The sequence below is a fragment of the Prenolepis imparis genome, unplaced genomic scaffold, assembly GCF_030444845.1.
Source record: "Prenolepis imparis isolate NDT839.2.m4 unplaced genomic scaffold, iyPreImpa1.0 SCAF_10, whole genome shotgun sequence".
Lineage (NCBI taxonomy): Eukaryota > Metazoa > Arthropoda > Insecta > Hymenoptera > Formicidae > Prenolepis > Prenolepis imparis.
In genome coordinates this window covers 14,910,268-14,933,668 of record NW_028141168.1, presented here as the reverse complement: position 1 = coordinate 14,933,668, position 23,401 = coordinate 14,910,268, and the positions used below count along the sequence as shown (strand labels likewise).

General features: G+C 27.1%; 1 protein-coding gene across 9 annotated transcripts in view; it reads right to left on the bottom strand.

Annotated features, from left to right (window-relative positions):
* Positions 1 to 391: 391 nt before the first annotated feature.
* Positions 392 to 23,401, bottom strand: part of Aralar1 (calcium-binding mitochondrial carrier protein Aralar1) — a 33,473-nt gene continuing 10,463 nt past the window's right edge. For 4 of the 9 annotated variants that reach the window (XM_083048668.1, XM_083048659.1, XM_083048661.1 and 1 more), the window contains 17 exons: positions 9,220 to 9,276; positions 8,722 to 8,864; positions 8,370 to 8,485; positions 8,141 to 8,280; positions 7,551 to 7,697; positions 7,128 to 7,269; positions 6,752 to 6,845; positions 6,313 to 6,348; positions 5,846 to 5,936; positions 5,667 to 5,742; positions 5,194 to 5,312; positions 4,948 to 5,118; positions 4,563 to 4,703; positions 4,277 to 4,471; positions 4,009 to 4,111; positions 2,276 to 2,366; positions 392 to 2,126 (listed from right to left, as the gene is read on the bottom strand). In XM_083048668.1, coding sequence (XP_082904794.1) covers positions 1,955 to 2,126; positions 2,276 to 2,366; positions 4,009 to 4,111; positions 4,277 to 4,471; positions 4,563 to 4,703; positions 4,948 to 5,118; positions 5,194 to 5,312; positions 5,667 to 5,742; positions 5,846 to 5,936; positions 6,313 to 6,348; positions 6,752 to 6,845; positions 7,128 to 7,269; positions 7,551 to 7,697; positions 8,141 to 8,280; positions 8,370 to 8,485; positions 8,722 to 8,864; positions 9,220 to 9,276 — 2,034 coding nt within the window. In that variant the 3' untranslated portion in view covers positions 392 to 1,954. Of the gene's footprint in view, positions 2,127 to 2,275; positions 2,367 to 4,008; positions 4,112 to 4,276; positions 4,472 to 4,562; positions 4,704 to 4,947; positions 5,119 to 5,193; positions 5,313 to 5,666; positions 5,743 to 5,845; positions 5,937 to 6,312; positions 6,349 to 6,751; positions 6,846 to 7,127; positions 7,270 to 7,550; positions 7,698 to 8,140; positions 8,281 to 8,369; positions 8,486 to 8,721; positions 8,865 to 9,219; positions 9,277 to 13,745; positions 13,876 to 13,896; positions 14,239 to 15,795; positions 15,946 to 23,401 lie in introns of those variants that run through there. The other 5 variants (XM_083048662.1, XM_083048663.1, XM_083048667.1 and 2 more) reach the window with 5 other exon arrangements.

Sequence of the window (23,401 nt, the reverse complement as noted above, 5' to 3'; positions counted from 1 at the left end):
ATAATTTGGGGGGGGGGGATAGGTAATGCTGCAGTCTCCTCTTCGATGTATTTTTTTCATTCGATAGAGACCACAACTGTGCAATCAAATATAATAACTGTCTTAACAATAAAAGTAATTAATTTTTCTAGAGATACACACCACAGATTTCATTAAACTAATAAACACAACGCTGCAAATTGGAGCAAACTTTTTTCTAATAATTGAACGAGAAGCTGCTTGGTTAAGCGTCATCTACAAGGGTTTTTCAAAAGTAAAAGAATTATTTAATATCTAATTATATTATTTTCTTTGGCAAAAATTTTACAAGAGTCTATCAAATCCCACCAGATAAACTCAAGATCAACAAGGTTAAATTAGGAAACTCTTATTCAAAATAAAACATCATAAATTTCAAACTTTAAAAAAAAGTTTATTTGCCAGTGTAAACAAAATGATTTTCTTTGTTATCTTGTATTCCCAATTAAGATCCGCACCGTTACGCGCAATTAATAATGTATGTTTGCAAAAAATTCCGTGCATTTAATAAGTTTTGATATATTGTCTGTTTTATAGATCTTTTCGGAAATTTTTTTTTATTATTTCGTATAATTTTTTTCCGCAATGAAAGAAAGAAGATGAACACGGAGAAATGCATATTCTTAATAACTGCCACTATCAAGAAACTTTCCAGAATTATGTGCGTTACCCTCTTTTCTATTCACTTGCGTAATTGTATAACTGGTGTTAAAGTGCCAATAAGTCCGTTTTAATTAAAGTTTTAATTGTTACAATATTTGACATATTCCTTATTAAAGAAAACGCGAAATAATTGCGTTGTTCAAAAATATATTTTAAAAAATTATGGCGTTCAAAAACATGTGAAAAAACTGTTTATATTTCAATTTAATACTTAAAAATATATTTATAAAAGAATATTGTTCAATTTATTTATATTTTATCTATTATATTCTGTTCTAATAGATAAAATATTGATAATAATAAGATTTGGTAAATCTCTCGTTTATCTATTTCTCACATTCAATAATAAATATATATATATACGAGTATTATTTGTCAATAATTGCTTTGCAGTTACGACGAGCGTATATGACTTAAAACAAATTTACTGGCCTCCTACTCACCAACTATACAAGCTATACAAACTAAGCATTTGGATAAATAATAAATGTAATTACAAAGGCCTAACTCGTTATTTTAAAATTTACATTAATATATCTGGTGCTTATACGTCAGGGCCATCACGGAGATTATAGAACCTTTGCTAGAACATCACTCGTATCATCTATTGGCGTTAATCGTTCGTGATTTAACGAACACATACACTTAGTTGGTTACTATACATGTATCGGTAGAAACATTTAAGTTAGCAATAACAAATCGTCGATAAAGATCCATTTCTCTTTCTCTCTTTCTCATTCTCTCTCACTCTCTCTTTCGCTCTCTCTCTCTCTCTCTCTCTTTCTCTCTTTCGTTTCATAAAATAATTACGCACAGACGGCATCTCACAATTTGATATAACATATTTATATAGTATCAAAATAAATAGTTTCAATGCCATTGGTTCTGTTTCTGTATCAATTGACTAATCGATTCAGCTATCACGAACATTTCTGGGCATTCTGCAAGCTATAGATTTTGTACTTCTCCTTGGCCAATCTATATAATTACTATTACACTTTTTATGCGCACCTAATGATTCAACGTGTTTCAATCGACGATTGTTCCTTCTTATCGCAATTTCATATGATCTATACGATATCCAACTCGAAATGGCCGAGACGATTATTGAGATGAAATGTTTTGCGAACTCATAATTATGTGTGATTCGTGAAGCTCACAACGCATCTCACTCACTTCACTAGTCGACAAAGCAATCAGTAACTGGTATTCGTACATTATTTATGGCAGGGATTGCTACAAGTTAGTTTTCTAGCAACTGCTAACAATATTGTTATTTTCCGGTAACAGCCTGGAACCTGGGTAGGCAAAGACCGAATTTGCTTTCTATACCCGTGAAGATGGGCAGAGCTACTTGGTAGCCACCTATATGATCTGGATTCGTTGATCGAATTTCATCTGCGACTCCCATGGTAGGCACCTTTTGTTCCGACCCTGAAGGTCGACTATAGAGAAACATTAAATATTGTTTAGATACATGTGTATACATATTTGTTTTATATAATAAAATATTATAAAATAAGATATTATAAAATAAAAGGAAATTATATTTAACATTATTCTCTAATTTATATTTCTTAAATTATATACTTACGATCCTCCAAAATCGACAACAAACAATCTTTGTAGCAACTCATATGTGAAGAGAGTGACACCAAATTGAGGTGATGATCTGAACACTCGAGCTGTAAAATAAATATTGATCTTGGATATATAATCGTGAACATGTACGCAATTTCATCTTCTTTGTCCAAATAAAGATTTAAAATGTTGCAATGTGACAAGCATGATGGCTGCCTATCTTCTTTCGGAAAGAACAAGACAAATGGACATCATGAAAAAGTGATATTTATCTAATTATTTTATATTTATATAAATTACATTTATACATATATTTATATAAATATAAAATTTATATTTATATAATTATATTTATAATATATAATTATATTTGTTTTTTTATTTATATGCGCATGTGCATGTATAATTTCACGCGACTGGATGACATTATACTTTAAAACGAATGGAGATAAAAAAAAACATCAAAAGGCAAAATTAATAATTTTAAACTTCACATTATGTGTCTTATTCAATGTAATTATTTTCAATTATTATGCTGTTAATTTCATGAAATATCTGTAAATAAATATTAGCCACGGTTGAGAAAATGCTAGTCAATAAAGAATTCAATAAATAATTCAATAAATAAGTCAGTAAAGAGCTGAAAACTTAATGCAATATGTAACTTAAAATTATAGTCACATTACACATTTACATTATCATTCATTGAAAAAAAATTCAATGAGCAAAATTAAGTTTCTCCTCTCTTTTAAATAAATATGTATTGCAATTAAACAAATGTATATACACTTAATGCAATAAATTATTATAAATTAATATAATGATTTTTAGCTTATATATAATTGTATAAATGAATAAAAAGTATCACAATGTCTTACAATAATTATAATTTATAACATAATTTATTCAATTAAGCTGTTTGAACAAAGACGAGTATCAGTTTTGTTTTCATAAATCTTTTTTTCTCCCCATATCCTTCACTTCACAGAAAAAGACATTAATATTTCGTTCCTATTATACTACTTTTGGTAAAAATCTGAAAACAATATCTTTATAATATACTCAACGATGTATGTCATAAAAGATTTATAGTTTATTGACCTGCATTTTCAAAGTTATAGCTGAAAATATGCATGAATAAAATGTCACGATATATGTTACATTCGATGATTATTCTGAATACAAAGAGTAAGTATGTTGACTGCGGATTGCAAAAAGAAACAAGAACACAGGTATAATTATAAACGAAGAGAAGAGGTACTTACTGATAAGTAAATCGCCGGGTCATATGGAGAAGGAAATAAGGTCGAAAGATGCAGCAGGGTCGATCCCCCGCGCATGCAATCGACACAAAAGCAGAATATATTACTAACTATATTTTCAAGGTTGTAACAAAAGAAAGAGAAACGTAAAAATTGTATTTCTGCTTCTTACAGGAATAAAAGGATTGTAATCGATTTGATTACTTAAGTCTCTCTATCTCTTTGTGACAGAGATCATCATATGTATTTCTAAATCAGGAAATCCTGTATCTATTTTTGATAGAAAAGATTATTACGTTTATTATATAGCTTACTTATTTTTTTCTCTTTTTACGACAGCCATCCTACTGATATATGAAAGCGTGTGATATCAGGGCATTTATAAATTTTTAAAAAATTTTTCAGTGTATTTATGCAAGAATGAGAAAGATATTAATTATCTCAAAAACTTTATTCGTAGAAAATACAAAATAAAATGATATACCTGTCGCGCCCTTCCAGAATGCCCTGGCACCCTCCTCCTTGTAAATTTTCCTGGCACAGTCCAGCAATCCGTTATATGTAGTTTGGCCTTCTCTAGCTACAACCTAAGACAGGTAAATAACAAAATTATCAAAAAGGTCGTAATATTTTTAATATTATATTATTTTTATAATATTATATAATATTAAAAATAATATAATATAATATAAATATCACGATCTTTTTGATAATTTAAATAAAATAGCGATAATTAAAATAAGAAAACGCACTTGCAATCTCGTTTTTATTACATCCGCAGGAGTGACTAACGCTGCTGCAGGAACGCCAGCGATCGCACCGGAAACGAGAAGCGATAATGGCGTATTGTAACCCCCTTCGTCGGCCAATCGTGTTTTCGTGTGAGCGTACATAGGAAAATAAATGGCGCTAAATGGCACGTCTCGTAAAAAGCAGGCCCTAGCACCCTATAAGAAAATTGCGACTGTCAGCACAAGTTGTAAAAAAAAAAAAAAGATAAATAGATAAGACTAATAGGATGTCATTATCATTACCCACTTTGTATAATCCAAAAAGACCTAATTCCTTGACGACGGCCCATGCTCTAACCTTTGACCCTCCTGCGATTTCCCCGGCTACTTGTAACCGAATTTTTACAATCTCCAAAGGATTAGTGAATATGACCTGCGACGCTCCGGCCTGTAGAAAAAAATGACACCTTGTTGCATAAATACCTTATTTGTTCTCCGATTATAGAAGTGTGCGATAAGAATACATGTGCGACCATCTAAATCACTGTGATATCTCATTATTCATATTCCTTGTATTTGACATTGGGACATCTGCTCATCCGCCCATCTTGTGTCTCATTCTAAAGTTCATGTTTCATCTAGTTGGGAGCTTTAAGGCACTAAAAATACGTGATACGATATAAAGTACTCACACAGGCACCAGATAGAATTTCTCCATATAATGGTAAATTTCCATTTTTATCCATGAACTTATCCCTGACGAAATCGTTAACTGTAAGTTTAATAGCCTTTTCCGGGGCTACTCCCATTAACTGAGGCACCAGACCTCGATAAAGACCAAAAAAGCCCTCGTGCCGTATAACCTGTCAAACGAAAAACACCAGCTTCATGATTAACAATGTAGACAGTGTTACACATCGAGACTTTTTGATTCCAACCTTTTTGAAGCAATCGAAGCTGTTTCTGTACATCAACTCGCCTATGAAAGATCCGGTTCTCTGATTCTGCAATCTGGTCTTCACCAAATCAATAGGATATACAGCTGTAGCACCAACAGCTAAAAGGACACAATCACTCTACTTAATATATATATTATTGCAAATTATTGCAAAGTATAGTTTAGTAATTATTGTTAATCATTCCAACTTTAAATGTAATAAATAAATATACATTATATACATTTTTATATCTTGATATATTGAAAAGATTGAATTTTATATATTTTGTAAAAAAATTTAACTTGTAAAATTTATATGAATTTATATATATATATATATATATATATATATATCACTCGATATTTTCATTTGCATCTTTAAATTCTACTATTGCATTAATAATAATATTAAATTGAAATTCCTCAGAGTAAATTTTTAAAAAGAAAATTATAAAGAGAAATTTTTATACATACCTCCACCAATAGACCCAAGTACAAACCGATAACCGCTCTCGAGTATTTGCACAATAATACCGCGTTCATCCGGACTCTGCAAGATAACAATACTTACTAAATTATATTCTCATAAACATTTGGCATAAAAAATGTGACTAATTTTTAAGATCACAAGATTCTTTCATCGTTATACTTACTGACACCGCTTTGATTTCGGCAACACGTTTTGTAATCTGCTTGAAATACTGCTCAGGAGTAATAGCCACGAGATCATTATACACAATCTTCCTGAAATATAAAAAAATGAATACGAGCTTAGTATGTATCAAAAAAAAGCTGCAATTACTAAATATAAATAAGGGAAAAGATATACAAATAAACTGTTAAAAAAACAAATGCATTGGCGTTGATGATATTGTTTGAAGCAATAAATAGAATCCTGCCAATATGATCCATCATGTGCTCTTAGATCGTATCTGTCTTAATAGAAGACAGAATAACACAATTGTTAGTATGTCCACGGCGTGCAAATATGTATTTGCGTACACCATCGTCCTGAGATAGACGTTGAGGATAGTAGGTGAGAATAAAAATATTGTTGAGATACGCATATTTATATATAACATGTTTTTAGCACGTGATATTCTGTAATACAAAGACGCACCCGAGCCGCGAATCTGCCTCGTCATCTTCCGTAGGTCTGATCCAGGCAGCGTAAACACGTAAACAAACGTTTTCAATATAGGAAGCTTGTCTTAGCAATTGTTCAAATATCGGAAAAAAAATAATTAAGCACACGCTGTAGGCATAGAAGGCGATGAGAAATGATTCACTCAAGAAGATAATCTCCGTCTTCCTTGCCAAGAACAAGACATACTTGACATTTGGATGATGACGATGTGCTTGCTGGTGCAGATAGCATTACGTGACTTGTTTTCTTATTTTTCGCACTGATCGAAATCAACATGGAAACAAGTCGCTCTTAAATTAATAAGCCACGATTAATTTGCTGTAATTAATTGCTGAAGCGATCGTTCCATTCCACGTAATTTTCCCTCAACCAACAAGGAAGAAAACATTTCAATATCTTCGAAGATACTCACCCAGTTTGGTGGAGTAGGTCGCAAAGATGAAACAGGATGTCGACCTCCAATGGGGTTATTTGGGACATCATTTGTGCAGAATAAAGAAATTCCTCTGTCAAAAAAATTAATGTTTAAATTTTAACAATAAAATATATTGATATCAAATTTATTAATTTATTAAAATTTGTTAATCATTGTATTGATCAAAATCGATAATTATACGATTAGAAATAAATTATATGAATCAATGTCTAAATGATTAAAAATATATTTATTATATTTATTATAAAAAAAATTTGTTCGTTTTTTATGCTTCTTATATCAATAAATAAAATAGTAAACTTTTTTATAAACTTAATAGTATTTATCATTGTCTTTAAAATAAAATATTTACCTTTGGTGACTTCTTGATATCTGTGACCATTGGTCGCATTTAAGTAGATACGTTTAATAAGTTCCATGTTGTTTAGAAGAGAGTTGAACGCCATAAAATATGGGAAACTGACTTTTCGCCCACTTTGGCCGGCACTAACTGCCTACAATACAATTAAAAAATAAAGTTCTCTCTGTATTCTAGGTGTTAAGTACTCCAGTATTTTAACTCTATTATATATAATATTATCAAAATAACGAACGTAAAAAGTAATAATTATTAACTTATAATTAGCAAATATTCTGTATATATAATATTCTATATGTATGTATAATAAGCAGTATAATTTAATTAGAAATATCTTTTTTCATAAATTACAAAATATTATTTTAAAAATTTTCCTGTTTGCAAAATCTTCTATTTACATAACATACATATACTTACAGCAATTAAATTATCCTTCACATCTTTTGTGAGTAGATGACTCTTAATACTGAGCATGATATCTTGAAAGTCTAACGCTGAAATAAAACCTGCGCTATCCTTATCGAATTTCTTAAAAGCCTCTGTTGCATATTCTTCATGGAAGTCCTAAAGATAAAGAATTTTAGCATTAAATCTTATTCTGTTAACTCCATAATATATATATATATATATATATATATATATATATATATATATATATTAGCCTCATATTTATAAATATTTGTAATGAATCGCAAAAATTAAAGAAATGTAAAAAATCCAAAAAATAAAAACAAATAGTTCCATAAAAAAATGTACTTTAAAATTTTTTTTGTATCTATGTTTTTTATTTAAGTTTGCGTAAAAGTCAACTTTTATAAAATACTTTAAAAATTTCGAGATAAAAAATGTTATTTTATAGTTTTCCTAAATATCAGTCAAGTTATACACGTAAAGTTATTGCACACGATAAACCAAACGTATGTTTCATCATCACTTGTTACATCATACTTGGCTCGTTTCTTAGCAAAACCAACTAAATCAAACGTACACTAGAGCAAAATACTTACATGCAAAAACTGGCTAAATTCCGCATAGTTGATTAATCTCTGCTTATCTTTTCCAAAGTAAAGTTTAACAAAGCTACTGTCCATATTAAAGGGCATTTTTTGGTGTAGTACGGTTTTCCGCATCACCTCAACGAACTCGTCTGCAATTCGAAAATAAGATATATAACATACATATAAAGCACGTATATTAAAAAAAACAATTTTTTTTATAATATATAATAATTCTTACCAAATGCAACCATTCCATTTCCATTAGTATCAAATAGTTGAAAAGCTGTTTTGTATAAAGCGTCTGGTACACAAAGAAGACCTTCAAACGCTTGAAATTCGGCAAACGATATGAGACTGAAATTTAAAAAATCAATTATAGAGTAAATTCTTCCACATACATTTTGTTCCTTTCTATTTTTTATTTTTAAGTTTTTAAGTATTTTATAAGCAGCATTTTTATTTGCGCACACATATATATACAATATATTTAATAATATCATTAAAATAATATCTCTCTCATTGATTTTATATTGACTATTAAATATTAGAAACTATATACTATCCTACAATATCGTAAGTGTATGACTTACCCATCTTTACTAGTGTCGACGATACCAGCAAGTAAATTGACAGAATCGGGATTATAATCAGCATCCGTATAAAGGCCAAGATAACTGCGTACAAAGTCAGATGAGGTCATAAATCTCTCACCATTCTTTTCCTGCGAGGCATACTGTAAATTCATTAAAAAAATATTTAATTACTGTATGTATATCTAAAGATGTTAGTATTGTGATGTTTTGTAATTATGGTCAAAAAATAATTAATTGCAAACAAAATATATAAAAAATATATAATAAAATTTACATTATAAATTAAATATATAACACAATGTTTAGAAACATTGCAGGTATACGTAATAAATTACTTTTTCTACGACAGAATACACATCAGAAAAATGTAAAGTAATAAAAAAAATATTTTATAATAAAAGAAATATAAATTTTAAAATTGTCTTACAACAATGTTTGTGTAAAAAAAACGCACTGGAACTTATCCAAATTTATTCAAGCATTTCATTTACTGACCTGATTAAAAATTTCATGGAGACGTTCAGTATTTGCACGCTTTAAGTACCCGGAACCCTGAAATATAATACATAAGGAATATAAATATAAAGGATATAATATATAAGGATACATAAGAACAAAAGAAAAGGAACACCTAATTATATATCCAAAATTCATTGAATTAAATTTTATATACATATATTTATAGACTTGAAATATATGGTTTTTTTCTTGTATCTAAAAGGACAAATTAACAGAAAAATTTATATGATCAGAAAATTTCAAAATAAATTAGAGTTTATAATTGCAATTGTTATAAGTTATAAGAAATATTAAATTGTTTATCAATTTATTAAATAACCTCTCAGTCGTGACAAATTATTTTGAATTGTGTATAATGTGTATGTATGTGTATATATTTATATTTTATATACATTATTGTACGTATTAAAAGTATATATATATATATATATATATATATATATATATATGTATATATGTATAACGGAAAATGCATTATTAAAAGCCAAATGCGGTTAGCAAAGCGCAGATTCTTTTCTGCTAATGAGAATCTATATTAAGTAATTCTGTAAATATACGCTTCGATCCCTGAACCATCATCAGCAACTAAATCAAGCTAAAGAGTATATACGACCTTCAATAACTTCAATGATACCCACAATGATTGTGATCGCGATGAAACTCCTTCCGGCGGTTGAGGAAAGAATTACCTGACCGCAGTTGCTCGAAAATATGATTTACTTGCTGATGAGGTTCAATTCAGAAACCGACAGGAACGGACACTTACTGAATTAACTAATAGATTCTCAGAAAAAATTCTTAGAAATTCTTGAAAAAAAAAAGAATCTTTGAATCGGTACCGCGCCTGACTCTTAATAACCCATTTTCTGTTAGCTAAATATTTAATACTAGAGCTTAAGATCATTCATTTTTTAAATATATATATATATTTAAAATATAATTTTATTTAATTAATATATACTTTAAAAAAAAGTAAATCTCTTTTTTTAATACTTATATACATATGTATATATACAATGTGTATATATATATATTTTAAAGAAAGAGATTTACTTTTTTTAAAAGTATATATTAAATAAAATTATATATACATATATATTTTTTTTTATTTAATTAATGTATTTATATTTATTTATATATATTTTAGAAAAAATAATCCCCTCATACTAGTTATATCTAGAAAAAAGTTGTGTCCTGATGTGTTAATCAAAGATTGATAAAAGTTAGAAAAATTTAATCTTTTTTAAATAAAAGTAAATTAAAATTAAATATTTACTCTATATGATAAAATATATTAATAATAAATAATATAATATTATAAAAAATAATAGAATATATTATTTGTGTGTCTATATCTTTGCTTATATCGACAAATTTTTTGTACAAATGATATATAAGAGGTTTATTTTTTGTTAAAAGTATGTATAATTATATAAAATTTTTTGAATTATATTTTTTATCAACTATAAACTATATTATTATATACTGCTATATTAATGATAGCATAATTGTGGAAGTAATCCACAAATAATTTCTAGAGTACTATTCACTTGTATGTATATACATATAATCAATAAATAACGAATATCAAACGAATAAATTGGCTAGTCAAAAAAGAACGAGCAATATTGATAGATTAGTTGATACAATTGATACAGTTATATCAATTTCGATAAATTAAAAATGATATAAAATTGAATAAATTAGATATATAAAAATCAGTCTTCTTATGGTAGAATCTTGAATATATAATATGATCGACGATTTTTCAATGTCTAATTTTTGTCTCAATACCATTTATAAAATATCAAACTGATACATTTGTATTAACGTTCTAGCAACGTAATGCGAGAATAATCTATGAAAATGCGTGATTGCTCGCACCGGATACCAGTAATACGCTTAGCATGAATAGATAATGAGTGTACAGGATGCTACACTATAAATAGTACAGTAAGATGAAAAGTGTTTTATTTAAAAAATATGAACGTAATTTCTTTTATATTTTTTATATGCAAAATATAAAAAATCAATTTAGAAAAAAAATTAAGTTTGAAAATTGAAGATTAATTTTTTTTTGCTTTGAAGTATAACTTTCAACAACCCTACCATTAACTTTGTTTCAATATTTATCAAGATATGAACAAAAATTCATTATGCTTAAATTTTTTATTTATATGTCTATGTGTGTCCTATCAAAAACACAACTCAAAATTTTTATTTTTAGTTTAATATATGTATACCAAAAATACTATTTATACTAATTTCTTCAGATTTTTAAATTCAATAATCTAAACTAATTCAAAAGATACAAATAATCTCTTGGTAATATGTTGTAATGTAAGACTGACGCAATGGAAGAGGTTTTCTGGACAAGGAGGGCAAATATGATAACAGCGAAACTTAAAAACAAGAAAGAGAAATAATAACAAAAAAGAGAAATCTAAAAGTTAAAAATATATTTATAAATAATGATTTAACCTGGAAAGAAAGGCAAGTATATGTACATAGAAGGAAATACGTTTGATTGCGGAAGCTGAAAAAGGGAAAGGAGCGAAAGTAAAGATCGATCACAGAAAATTATAAGTCAATGAAAAGAAGTTTGTCTGGAAAGAAGAAGAAAGTTTAAAAGAGCGAAATTTTTGGAGAAAATTCTATGGATTCATAATCAATGAGCAAAGTCGCATGAAGAAAAGTGGGGCAAAAGAGGAAAATCAGATAAGTGAAAGAAAGACAATGAAGATTTAAAAATAAGAAAAATCAGAATAGAATTTTAGAATTTTAGCAAGACTAGATAATAAGAATACGCAACTTTGGGATTACATCAAGGAGTTTGACATAATTCGAATGATTGGGAATCTGGAGAGAAGAAAACCGCTGGATTAGATTAAAAGATTATATGTGCTGGAGGACTTCAGATGGAATTGTCAACATGCCAAAAGAGAAAAATAAAGGAAGAGCAATGGGAGAATTTATTACAGGAATAAAGAAAAGTATTAAAAAAGAAATTAAAAGAACGAGGTTGAGAGAAATACAGAAGGCGTACAAATAAAAATATAGGAAAAAATATTTGAAAAATTACAACAATATAATAAGAACGGAATAACCGAGATCGTGAAAAAAATCAAAGATTTAATACTTGAAGATAATGAAGGAAATCCTTTAATAGGAGACTTGAATGCTAGGACAGGATAGGAAGGGACGATTGTTTCTTTCACGTCACTATTATACTGTATGTTTTGTAAAGTTTACGTAAAACTCCTTAAAAAGCAAGAAAAAAAATATATATCTATCTATAAAATTGCGATAGAAAACGAAGAGCCAACACACACACACAGACATACATAATGTAAATATCTGTGTCAATCATATTCTGATTGTGATAAGATCGATAAGATAATGATCACAAGAATGCCAGACATTTCAATTATCTCCAATGACATAATATGAAAAGAAGGAATATCAACGAAAAAAAATGTAAAGAAAATACCTATTAAAATTCTTAAAAGCTCTAATTATAAACAAACAAAAAAGAAAATAAAAATGAATATAGCAAATGTAGAAACTCATAATCTCGTGAATTTATTGAATATGAGAAAATAAACATAATCAATTCAATATCATTTTATGCGAGTTCAAGTCGTGATTCTGTCTCCTAAAGCATGTCAAACATCGATCGCTTGCAATTACTACCTATTATATACTATTATTATAAACTAGCAAGGTTCCTCAATCCATATATACATATACATAAATATATATGTATATAAACTGCAACTAAACATCTGCATCCCGCAACTGACAATAAATTAAAATTATTATTTTGATCTCAAAATATTCGCATGCAGTATATAGAACAAAATGCGGTCGTGACGTTAATCATAAGTCAACTACTACACGATAAAAGCTCGTAATTGTTTATTGCTAGAAATTAAAAATCGAGTTAAAAATGTGTGTGAATTCATGCTGAGTAGATTAAACGTATTTACTCATACGCAGACTCTTATCAGTTTTTAGCTTCTAGATTTGAAAATATGATGAAATTAAATACACACACACATATATAATAATATATATATGTAATTAAATATAATTTTATATTTCAAATCTAGAAGCTAGAAATTAATAAGATTTTTATATATAATATAATATATATATATATAATATATATATATATATATTTATATATATATATATTATATATTTATATATGTATATATATTTATATATATATATATAATATATATTTATATATAAATAATTATATATACATATGTATTGCATTATATATATAATATATATATGAAATGTGCAATGCAAGTTATGTAGACTCTAATACTTATTATTTCACCTAATATAATAACAATTCCATTTAAATAATTCTTGATATTAATAAGAAAATGTAGATAAGAAAAAAAATTATATTATATATATTTCATGCAATAAAGTTAGATGTAACATTTTGTACAACGTTGATAAATATTTAATACGATACACCATGCCTGAGAAAGTTTAAACGAAGAAGCCGTAAAACAAGTGGGTGCTTTTCTCGCCTCGCCTGTATTCGGCACTGTCCAGCACCGCTTAATTCGAGGTTATGCTTATCGACGACACAGACAAGAAATACGTCCTTCACGGCGCAAGTACACCTACTCTCGTGGTCGGCATGCTGTTTTATTGCGGCTGCTGCTGCTAAGCTAAGCTAAGTTGAAATTTTCAGTTCCTCGTTATCGACGATGACCGAACGCCAACGAAAGGTGATGACATCGGGCAAGGTTACGTGCAGTAGAAAGGTTCACGCGCGCGTACCACACTAGCGTTTTAATTTTCTCCAGGTATATCTCCTCTCGACGTATATAAATGACGTGTCCAACAATTAAGTACACGTGTGCCTGGTGCAAAAGTGAGATTGGTAGCGAGAGAACCGCGACAGGCACCGAGCAACGCGATCAGCACGCGAACGTCACGAGGGGACTGAATGTTAGCAGCTGATACGTGACAGAGGAGAGACGACTATATCTCTCTATCCCCTCCTCGTACTTGTTAATTTCGTCTCTTATTTTGCCGCCCCTTGTGTTCCCTGCTCGACTGCCTCCGTTTTCTCGCTACTATTGCGCTACTTTTTTTTTTTATCCTCTCTTTGTCGTATTATATTGCATCGAAATATTTTATCTATCGTATATAAAAGTGCGTGCGTCAATTAAAGTTAAAGGCAGATTCTCTTCTGCTTATTTTTTCCTCTCCACGCTTTTTATTATCTTCCTCAAGTACGTATATATGCTAAGATTAATCTTGTATGTAGAAACTTGTGCAATTTACATGAGAAAAGAAATTAATTAAAATATCTTTATTTAATAAATAAGAAATTAATACTTTTATATTTTGTAATCGAAGAAAAGCACGAAAGATTTTTTTGATCGATATGAATCGTATATCGAACGCTTTATGTTTTATATAAAAGAAAAATTAATAACGTTGTGTTTTATTTATACTAGACTTCTTTTAATACGAGTCAAACTTTAAAACGTCGTTTTCCTTAAAATTATATTTTTAGAACTGGCAGCATAACATCTTGGAAGCGAATAAACCGACTTCAAATTTAACACATATGTAAAAAATATATATTATTTGCTCAAACAATATAATTTTAATATTTTTATATTATTTTTAATTATTTTTAGATTGAATTAACAAAGTGATTTTATTTCGTGTAGTGTGAAATAAACAGAAATCATAAAAATTAAGTCAAAGTCAAAAGGGAAACAATTTTTCAGTGTTTTTATCTAATTTTATTATTATTTTATCGTATTTTATTCACTGTTTGTGATGCATATACAGATTTTGTTTTAATTATTTTAATTAAAGTCTTTGTAATTAAAGTGATTAAAAGAGGAATAAAGTGATACGAGAATATAATTTTCTTTTCTAAAAAATATATAGCTATTAGCTAAAATTTTCTTTATCTAATTTCTTTATCTGATTTAATAATTAATAATCTAATTATGTATATAATACTATTGCAACAAAAATTTTATTGCAATATCAAATAAGCAATATATTGAATAATTTTGTTATTCCTTGAAAACTAAGCTAAGTTATATAAATGAAAATATTATATAGACAATAAATTAGTAATTAAATAGGTTTGCATAATTTTCATGATTAATCGTATTATTGCAAACAATGCAGCGATATAAAATCTATTAAATAATAGTTTTGACAATTTTTAATTTTTGTAAAAAAATTGATTTTGTAAAAAAAAATTAATATTATATCATCGAATAGTACATAAATACATATATTTTTTAAAATTGGAAATTTATTTTTAAAATTAGTTTAAATGGAGAAAAATGTTTACTGTTCCGTTTTATTACTTAACAGATTTTATACTCAAACATAAATTAGTTATGTTAATCAAATGAATGTATGATTAAATAGTAACATCGAAATAATTTATATCTTCTATTATTCTAGATTATATCCTTCTAGTTTAAAATTAATAAAAATTTGTTTTATTAATAAAATAAAAAAAAATAAATAAATAAAACTAACCTCATCGGGTTCATTGATTCTCTTCTCATTCGTCATCGTTCTTTTTCCTTCATATGGATATACAATTGAATCACCGTCTTTCCGAAAATATTTTTAAATCACTAGATAATATTCATTTCATTGGGATGTACATACTTTAATGTACATACGACTACGTACTTATATTTGTAATTAAAAACCAGTATTCTCGTTTTTTTTTTTTTACTGTTTTTGTAGATTTGTCATGCGAATATTATAGTTGCTGCGATTACATGAGAAAACAATAAGATGTTTTCGTTACATAATATAGTAATGCAGTAGTCGATAATCATCAATCATAAATCGTTTCGAAATATTAAAAATATTATGGCATTATGACATGCATATATGTGAACATAATTTGGTCAATTACTACCATTACTATATACACATGAAGTGCATTACCTTGAATTATGATAAATATGAAAAATATCCATAAAAATAATAGAGAAAAGGCATGCACGAAAATATATAATTTTTTTACATTATAATATCTAACTGAAAACTTGAAATAAGAATTTATATCTATACAGATACTTACTAGAAATCAGACAGATTACAATTTTGATAATACTGTCAAACTTTTGATAGTCTTTTCGATATTTTTTAAAGCGGAAATTAAATTAAAGACAAAATATGATATTAATATATTAAGATAAAATATATTAAGATATAATATATTAAGATAATATATATATATAATAATATATATATTAATTCTGAGATATTAACAGAGATACCGACTAAAAATTACAAAAACATAATAAAAATATAAAAAAAGTACTGTTTAGTGAATTATAGAAATTTATTGAGTTTAAAAAAATTGTATTGTTTTTTATTTATTTATAAAAATAAATACTTCTGAAAACGTGCTCTTTTATCTTTTAAAATTGAAATTTTTTCATGCAAGAAATTTTCATACACGAGATATTTGTAAATAATAAATACAAAGTCAGCTAATTTTTTTCTTATATTGTTTGAATTGAATACTTCAAAATTTCTTGATATACAAGTTACAAGGTACGAAGGTGTATGGAACAATCTAATTTAATTTTTCTAACAGCATTGTAAAGAAGTAATAAAGATTAAAACAAAAATGAAACATTCAACTAATGGGGAAATGGGCTTTTAAGAGCCAGGCGTGGTTAGCAAAACAGGATTCTTTATCTTCTAATGAGAATTTATAAATTAATTGTATAAATGTACGTTTTGATCCCTGAATTAGACCATCTTCAGCAAATGTGTGAATCAAGAGTGTATATGACCTTTAATAACTCCAGCAGACGTATCCACTCTTTAGCTTGATTCATTTGCTGATAATGGTCCAATCCAGGATTTGAAACATACATTTATAGATTTAATCAATAAATTCTTATTAGAAGAAGAAAATGAATCTGCGCTTTACTAACCGTGCTGACTCTTGATAGCCTATTTTTCCCGTTAATTAAAGATTCAATTCATCAGACTCTTAGATTTCGTTTTTTGAAACAATCTAGAAACTAGAAACCTACAAACATAACGTAAAAATAATGTAATGTATTATCAAAAAAGATATAGTGGACTTTCTTAATTCATCACAAAGAAAAAAGCTTTTCCTTCAAGAACTCAACACAAGCCGATATATAAATGGACAAGGAATGCCCTATATTTGTATCGTGAGTAAACTAACAATAAGTAAGGACCAAACTCACATTAACTCTAACAAAGTGCAATTAACTGCTAAGAATCCGAAATATGTTGGTTTTGTTATCGTTTCTTCATATTTTTTCTATAAAGAAATTGTTATAATAAATTATACATCTAAAAGTATAACATGTACTTCAACTCTCTTTCTTCTAACTTAAAAATAACACATAACATTTCTATTATTAATTTTTAATGCACTATCATACTATTAGAAATGATATTAAATATTTCAATTGTATAAACTGTAAATAAACATAATGTTAAAATTAATCTTTATAATCAAACTTTCCTTCATTTTATTAAAAGATTAAAATATTTAAATTATATTTAAATTAATATATATCTTAATATGATTTTCCTTGGTGTAAATACTGTAAATAAATGGAAGAATAAAAAAATTTTAATCAATAAAGAGAAAAGAGATAATCAAAGTCTAAAAACACTGACATATAAATTCATGCTAATTATCTCAACAAGTAATAAATTAGAAATTTATTTAGGCTTATTTCGGTTAATTTTTAAGATTTTTCCTCTTCAGAGATAAATATATACATTTTATTATTTAAAAACTAAAGTTATTATTGAGATATGGTCGTATTACATATGGTGATAATATACGCGCGAAGATTTTTAAAAATTTTCGAAAACTAATTCATTATTGAAAAATATACACGATATCAAGCAGCTCTGTATCGTGTTACATCGATATGCACCACAAATATCCTAACGACTCAATACTTTACTACTGTATATTGTGTATATAAAGAATAACACAATGGTAACAAAAACGATTGTCGAACAAACCCAACTCTCAAAGCTTAAAAAACATCGCACTAAATTCTCAGATATCTGCACTCATCAATCCGCATCAATCTATCACCAGTAGCAATATATCATAATTTATAACAATGAGAAAGCGATATTCTCGATCAATCGAGTTACTTCGACTATTCTTCAGATCTCACTAATGCGTTAATTCAAGCACAGGTTCACTGCTAGAAGTTCGCAATACAACTGCTGCAAATCGGGAACGAAAATGAGAAGAGGTGGTCCATGGCACCGACTCTACAGAGTCCCCGATTTGCTTAAATTATCGCAAAACTGTTATAGAAAGACCAGATATAATAGCCCAACCTAGTAACATAGTAAACCGATCGGTGACTATATAGAAATACAAACCTAGATGTTAAATAATCGATATAGTCACCAATCAAATCCGCCAATTGCATATTGCAAATATTGATTTTTGGATATTCATAGAATCATAATGAATATGAATTCTAGCTCATAATTCATCAACTATTTCATAGATTTCATAATTTTTGACAGTGTGTAGAACATATACATTTCATTGATTTTTATTAAACAATACTACTTATTAATACAATAAAATGAAAAGCGAAATGTTGTTGCAGTCTTGATTTGCTTATGTTTATATCATTAATTATAAAGCAAGATAAAAATTGTCTCAAAAATGATATTTCAAAATATTATTCAAGAGATATTTAAAAAATTAATTTTACGTATTTAAATATATTTAATTTAGAGTATTTAAATTTTTCTAAAATATTTGTCGTAGAAGAGATAGATTTTAAATATTAGGCAGTTCTCAATAACAATTTCTTTTTTATTTAAATGAAAAACTGACATTTTTTCCTTGATAAATTATTTCCTCTATTTCATATATTTCGATATTGTCTGAATAAAATCAATATGCATTTCCAATCACAAATGAGAAAAAAATATTCCCTATTATTCGTATTCACAATTCACACTATCAATGCATACCGTGATTACTACAGTTGATTGCAGAGAGAGGTGAGTTGATATCGATTCAAAATTGCATGTAGATGAGAGATGATTAAAGTAAGATGAACAAGTCATATCACGTAAGAATTTAAAAAATTAGCCAAATAATAATAAAACCTATTAAAGTATATGAGATATACATATATAAATATTTATAAAATATTATAAAAGTTTCGAAGAAAAGATTAACTCCCACGATATAAATAAACACAGTCGATATTAGATCTATTTGCGTAACTAAATTATTTTCTGTTCGATGTAGTAGTACTTTCTTTATTCTGTAATATTTTTTTTTATTATTTAACGTTCACATTTGCGATATGAATAATAATATCTACACTTGTGCCAAATAAATTATTTTTAAAATATAATATATATATTTTATATATAATATATTTAATATATTTATATATTTATAATTTTATATATAATATACAATATATTTAAAATATAATATATATAATATATAGTAATAGTATACCACAATTATATGTAATTATATATTATTATATATAATTGTATTTATCATATCATTTTAACGTCTCATTTTTTATTAATAAAAAATAGTAATAATATTAATAATAATAATAACACTTTCAACTATAATCGGTTATTGAAAAGTTTAAGAATAAAAATTTATATCAAACTTTATATATTATTTGTCAAAATAATATCTGTTCAATCTCGGTAAACTCTCTTTGTTGTGCTAATCTTCGATTAGCAGTCAGAAATAAAAATCAATTGATCGAAGGTTAACTTATTATAGCAGACTTACAATTTACAGTGTATTAGAATTATATTAAAAATTAAAATTAAGAATAAAAATATGTTTTTAGCGAATGCTATAAAAATGGAATCTGATTACGCAAATGTGACTTACGCCAATCCATTTATAGATATATAGTTTTGTTCAGTGTACTACATATTCCAGCATAAGACCAACAAAATTAATGATATGCATATAAAAGATTATAGCGTTTCATTGTCAATTCGATCATAAGTGTATGTCAAAACCAATCTCTCCAATATTAGTTGCACGTAATATTATTATATATTTAACTTATTTTTATAATTAATTTAATCGATGAAGAAATCATAAAATTAAAAAAAATTATACAATTTAATTTAGATAGTATTACTAATTCCTTTAAATTCTCAAATAACCAGATTCGAAGTTAATTTTTAAAAATCTTTTAAAAATAAATTTTCAGAAACATGAATATCTCGCCTCACGTGCGGAAAATTTTATCACATTTAAAAGTTTAAAACGAGGGGTTGGTCACTAGTGGTTATAGAGTACAAAAATTACCCTTGATACGGATTACCTTTAAATTACCTCAGATTACTTAAGATTACCTAATACTACCTCAGATTACTTAAGATTACCTAATACAAATTATGTCCATCATATTAGAATTTAGAATGATATCTTTTTTGATTATTCCCTTTTTTTAATTTAAAATTAATCTTAAAGAATTTTTTTTAATATATATTTTAACTTTTTTGTTGTAAACAGTAAAAATTTTTTCCTATTTTAAAACATTAAAAAAAATTTTTTTGATATATTTTTAAAATATTTTATTAGTTCTTAACGCTGTCAATTTTATTCCCAAAAACGTTGGGAATAAAAATTTAATTTTTGTTACTGTTAGTTGTTTTCTTTGCAATACATTCATAAAAATAAAGTGCGGTAAAAATAAAAATAATATCGGAATTACCGGCAGAATATTCAATACATGAAAATTGTAATATAGGTTTTGTTTTACCGTTAAATGACGATGGCTTATCAAAAGTTGTAGATAAGAATGCATTTCGCAATTTTTAAATGCTCGCGTGTTCGTGGCCTGAGAGAGAAAGACGTGGTACCGCGAAAACCTAAATAACCACGACAATTCTTAAATTATAAAAAAGCACGTTTTTACGTAGCGTCAACTCTAAAAAATCGACTGCAAATGTATATTATTGTAAAAAGATACAATTCATCAATGACGTTCACTAAGTTCAAAAATTAAAGATTACCTTATAGATTACCTACAGATTATTTGATATTACCCTTAGATTACTTAGATTTCCTATTAGATTACCCAAGATTATCTGAGAATGCTAAAGATTATTTAGAATTACTAAAAATTACATTACCCAAAATTTCCTTTGGATTGCCGCTGAATTACCTAGCCCTTGTACAAAAATTACCTCAGCGACCAACCCCTCGGTTTAAAACTACATCACTTAAAGTTATATTTTTGTTGCAATTACCTGAACACAACAGAATTAAATAATTGTGTAACTAATTGATGTAGCGAAGCCTTGGAAATTACTTGAAAATTCTGCTCAATTTTAAATAATTATGCTTTTAGAAATAACTTCCATGAATTCTATCAATTTTTTTATTTATGGATTTGACAGCCGAGTTTGCTGGCCTTAGCCTGTTTCTATAGTGTCCTATTTCCATCAGCCAAAATGCAGAAAGGACACATCAAAATCAGTGCAGAACGGAGAACGAGGAGAGACAAATATCATTCAACCTACATTTAAGATGCTAATGTGCAGTATCGTACAAAGTAGACAAAATAAATGTGTATGTGTGCATGTATTATTATATGTCATCTACATATATAATTAGTTTGTAAAAGAAATCGCAATTAAAAATATTAATAAGTACACTACATTGCGCGATTATCTACACTGAAAAAAAAGATTATTTAATTCAACTAATATTTAGTTGAATACGTTCAAATAAATCATTTATTTGAAACAAATAAATATTTATTTGCTTTGAAAAGGATTTTCTTATATCAAATAAATATTTGTCATATCAAATCAATATTATTTACTTTCAAATAAATGATTTATTTGAACGTATTCAACTAAATATTAGTTGAATTAAATAATCTTTTTTTTCAGTGTATGTTTTCAAATTTTACACAATTAATGAATGGAGTTTCTTGTCTGCCGAGGGGTTGGTCGCTGAGGTAATTTTTGTACAAGGGCTAGGTAATTCAGCGGCAATCCAAAGGAAATTTTGCGCAATCCAAGGTAATTTTTGGTAATTCTAAATAATCTTTAGCATTCTCAGGTAATCTTGGGTAATTTAATAGGAAATCTAAGTAATCTAAGGGTAATATCAAATAATCTGTAGGTAATCTAAGGTAATCTTTAATTTTTGAACTTGGTGAACGTCATTGATGAATTGTATCTTTTTACAATAATATATATATATACATTTGCAGTCGATTTTTAGAGTCGACGCTTCGTAAAAACGTGCTTTTTTATAATTTAAGAATTGTCGTGGTTAGGTTTTCGCGGTACCACGTCTTTCTCTCTCAGGCCACGAACACGCGAGCATTTAAAAATTGCGAAATGCATTCTTATCTACAACTTTTGATAAGCCATCGTCACTTAACGGTAAAACAAAACCTATATTACAATTTTCATGTATTGAATATTCTGCCAGTAATTCCGGTATTATTTTCATTTTTACCGCATTTTATTTTTATGGATGTATTGCAAATGAAAACTAACAGTAACAAAAATTAAATTTTCATTCCCAACATTTTTTAAAATATTTTAAAAATATATCAAAAAAATTTTTTTAATGTTTTAAAATAGAAAAAAATTTTTACTGTTTACAACAAATCAATTAAAATATATATTTTTAAAAATTCTTTAAGAATAATTTTAAATTAAAAAAAGGGAATATAAAATCGAAAAAGATATCATTTTAAATTCCAAGTATGATGGGCATAATTTGTATTAGGTAATCTTAAAGTAATCTGAGGTAGTATTAGGTAATCTTAAGTAATCTGAGGTAATTTAAAGGTAATCCGTATCAAGGGTAATTTTTGTACGCTATAACCACTAGTGACCAACCCCTCGTTGTCTGCGTATAACTTACGCAACATAATTTAGGCATTAATATAGACACAGCTCAAAATTAGAACATCCTGAATATTGCGAGCACGAGTATTTCGGGTTCATGTATAGCGCCCTACTGAAACTTCAAACTTCGCAATAGCTTACATAATACCGATATAATAGTATCGATATAATTTCGATCATTATAATATTCGATGAATATTCAATATACGTTATT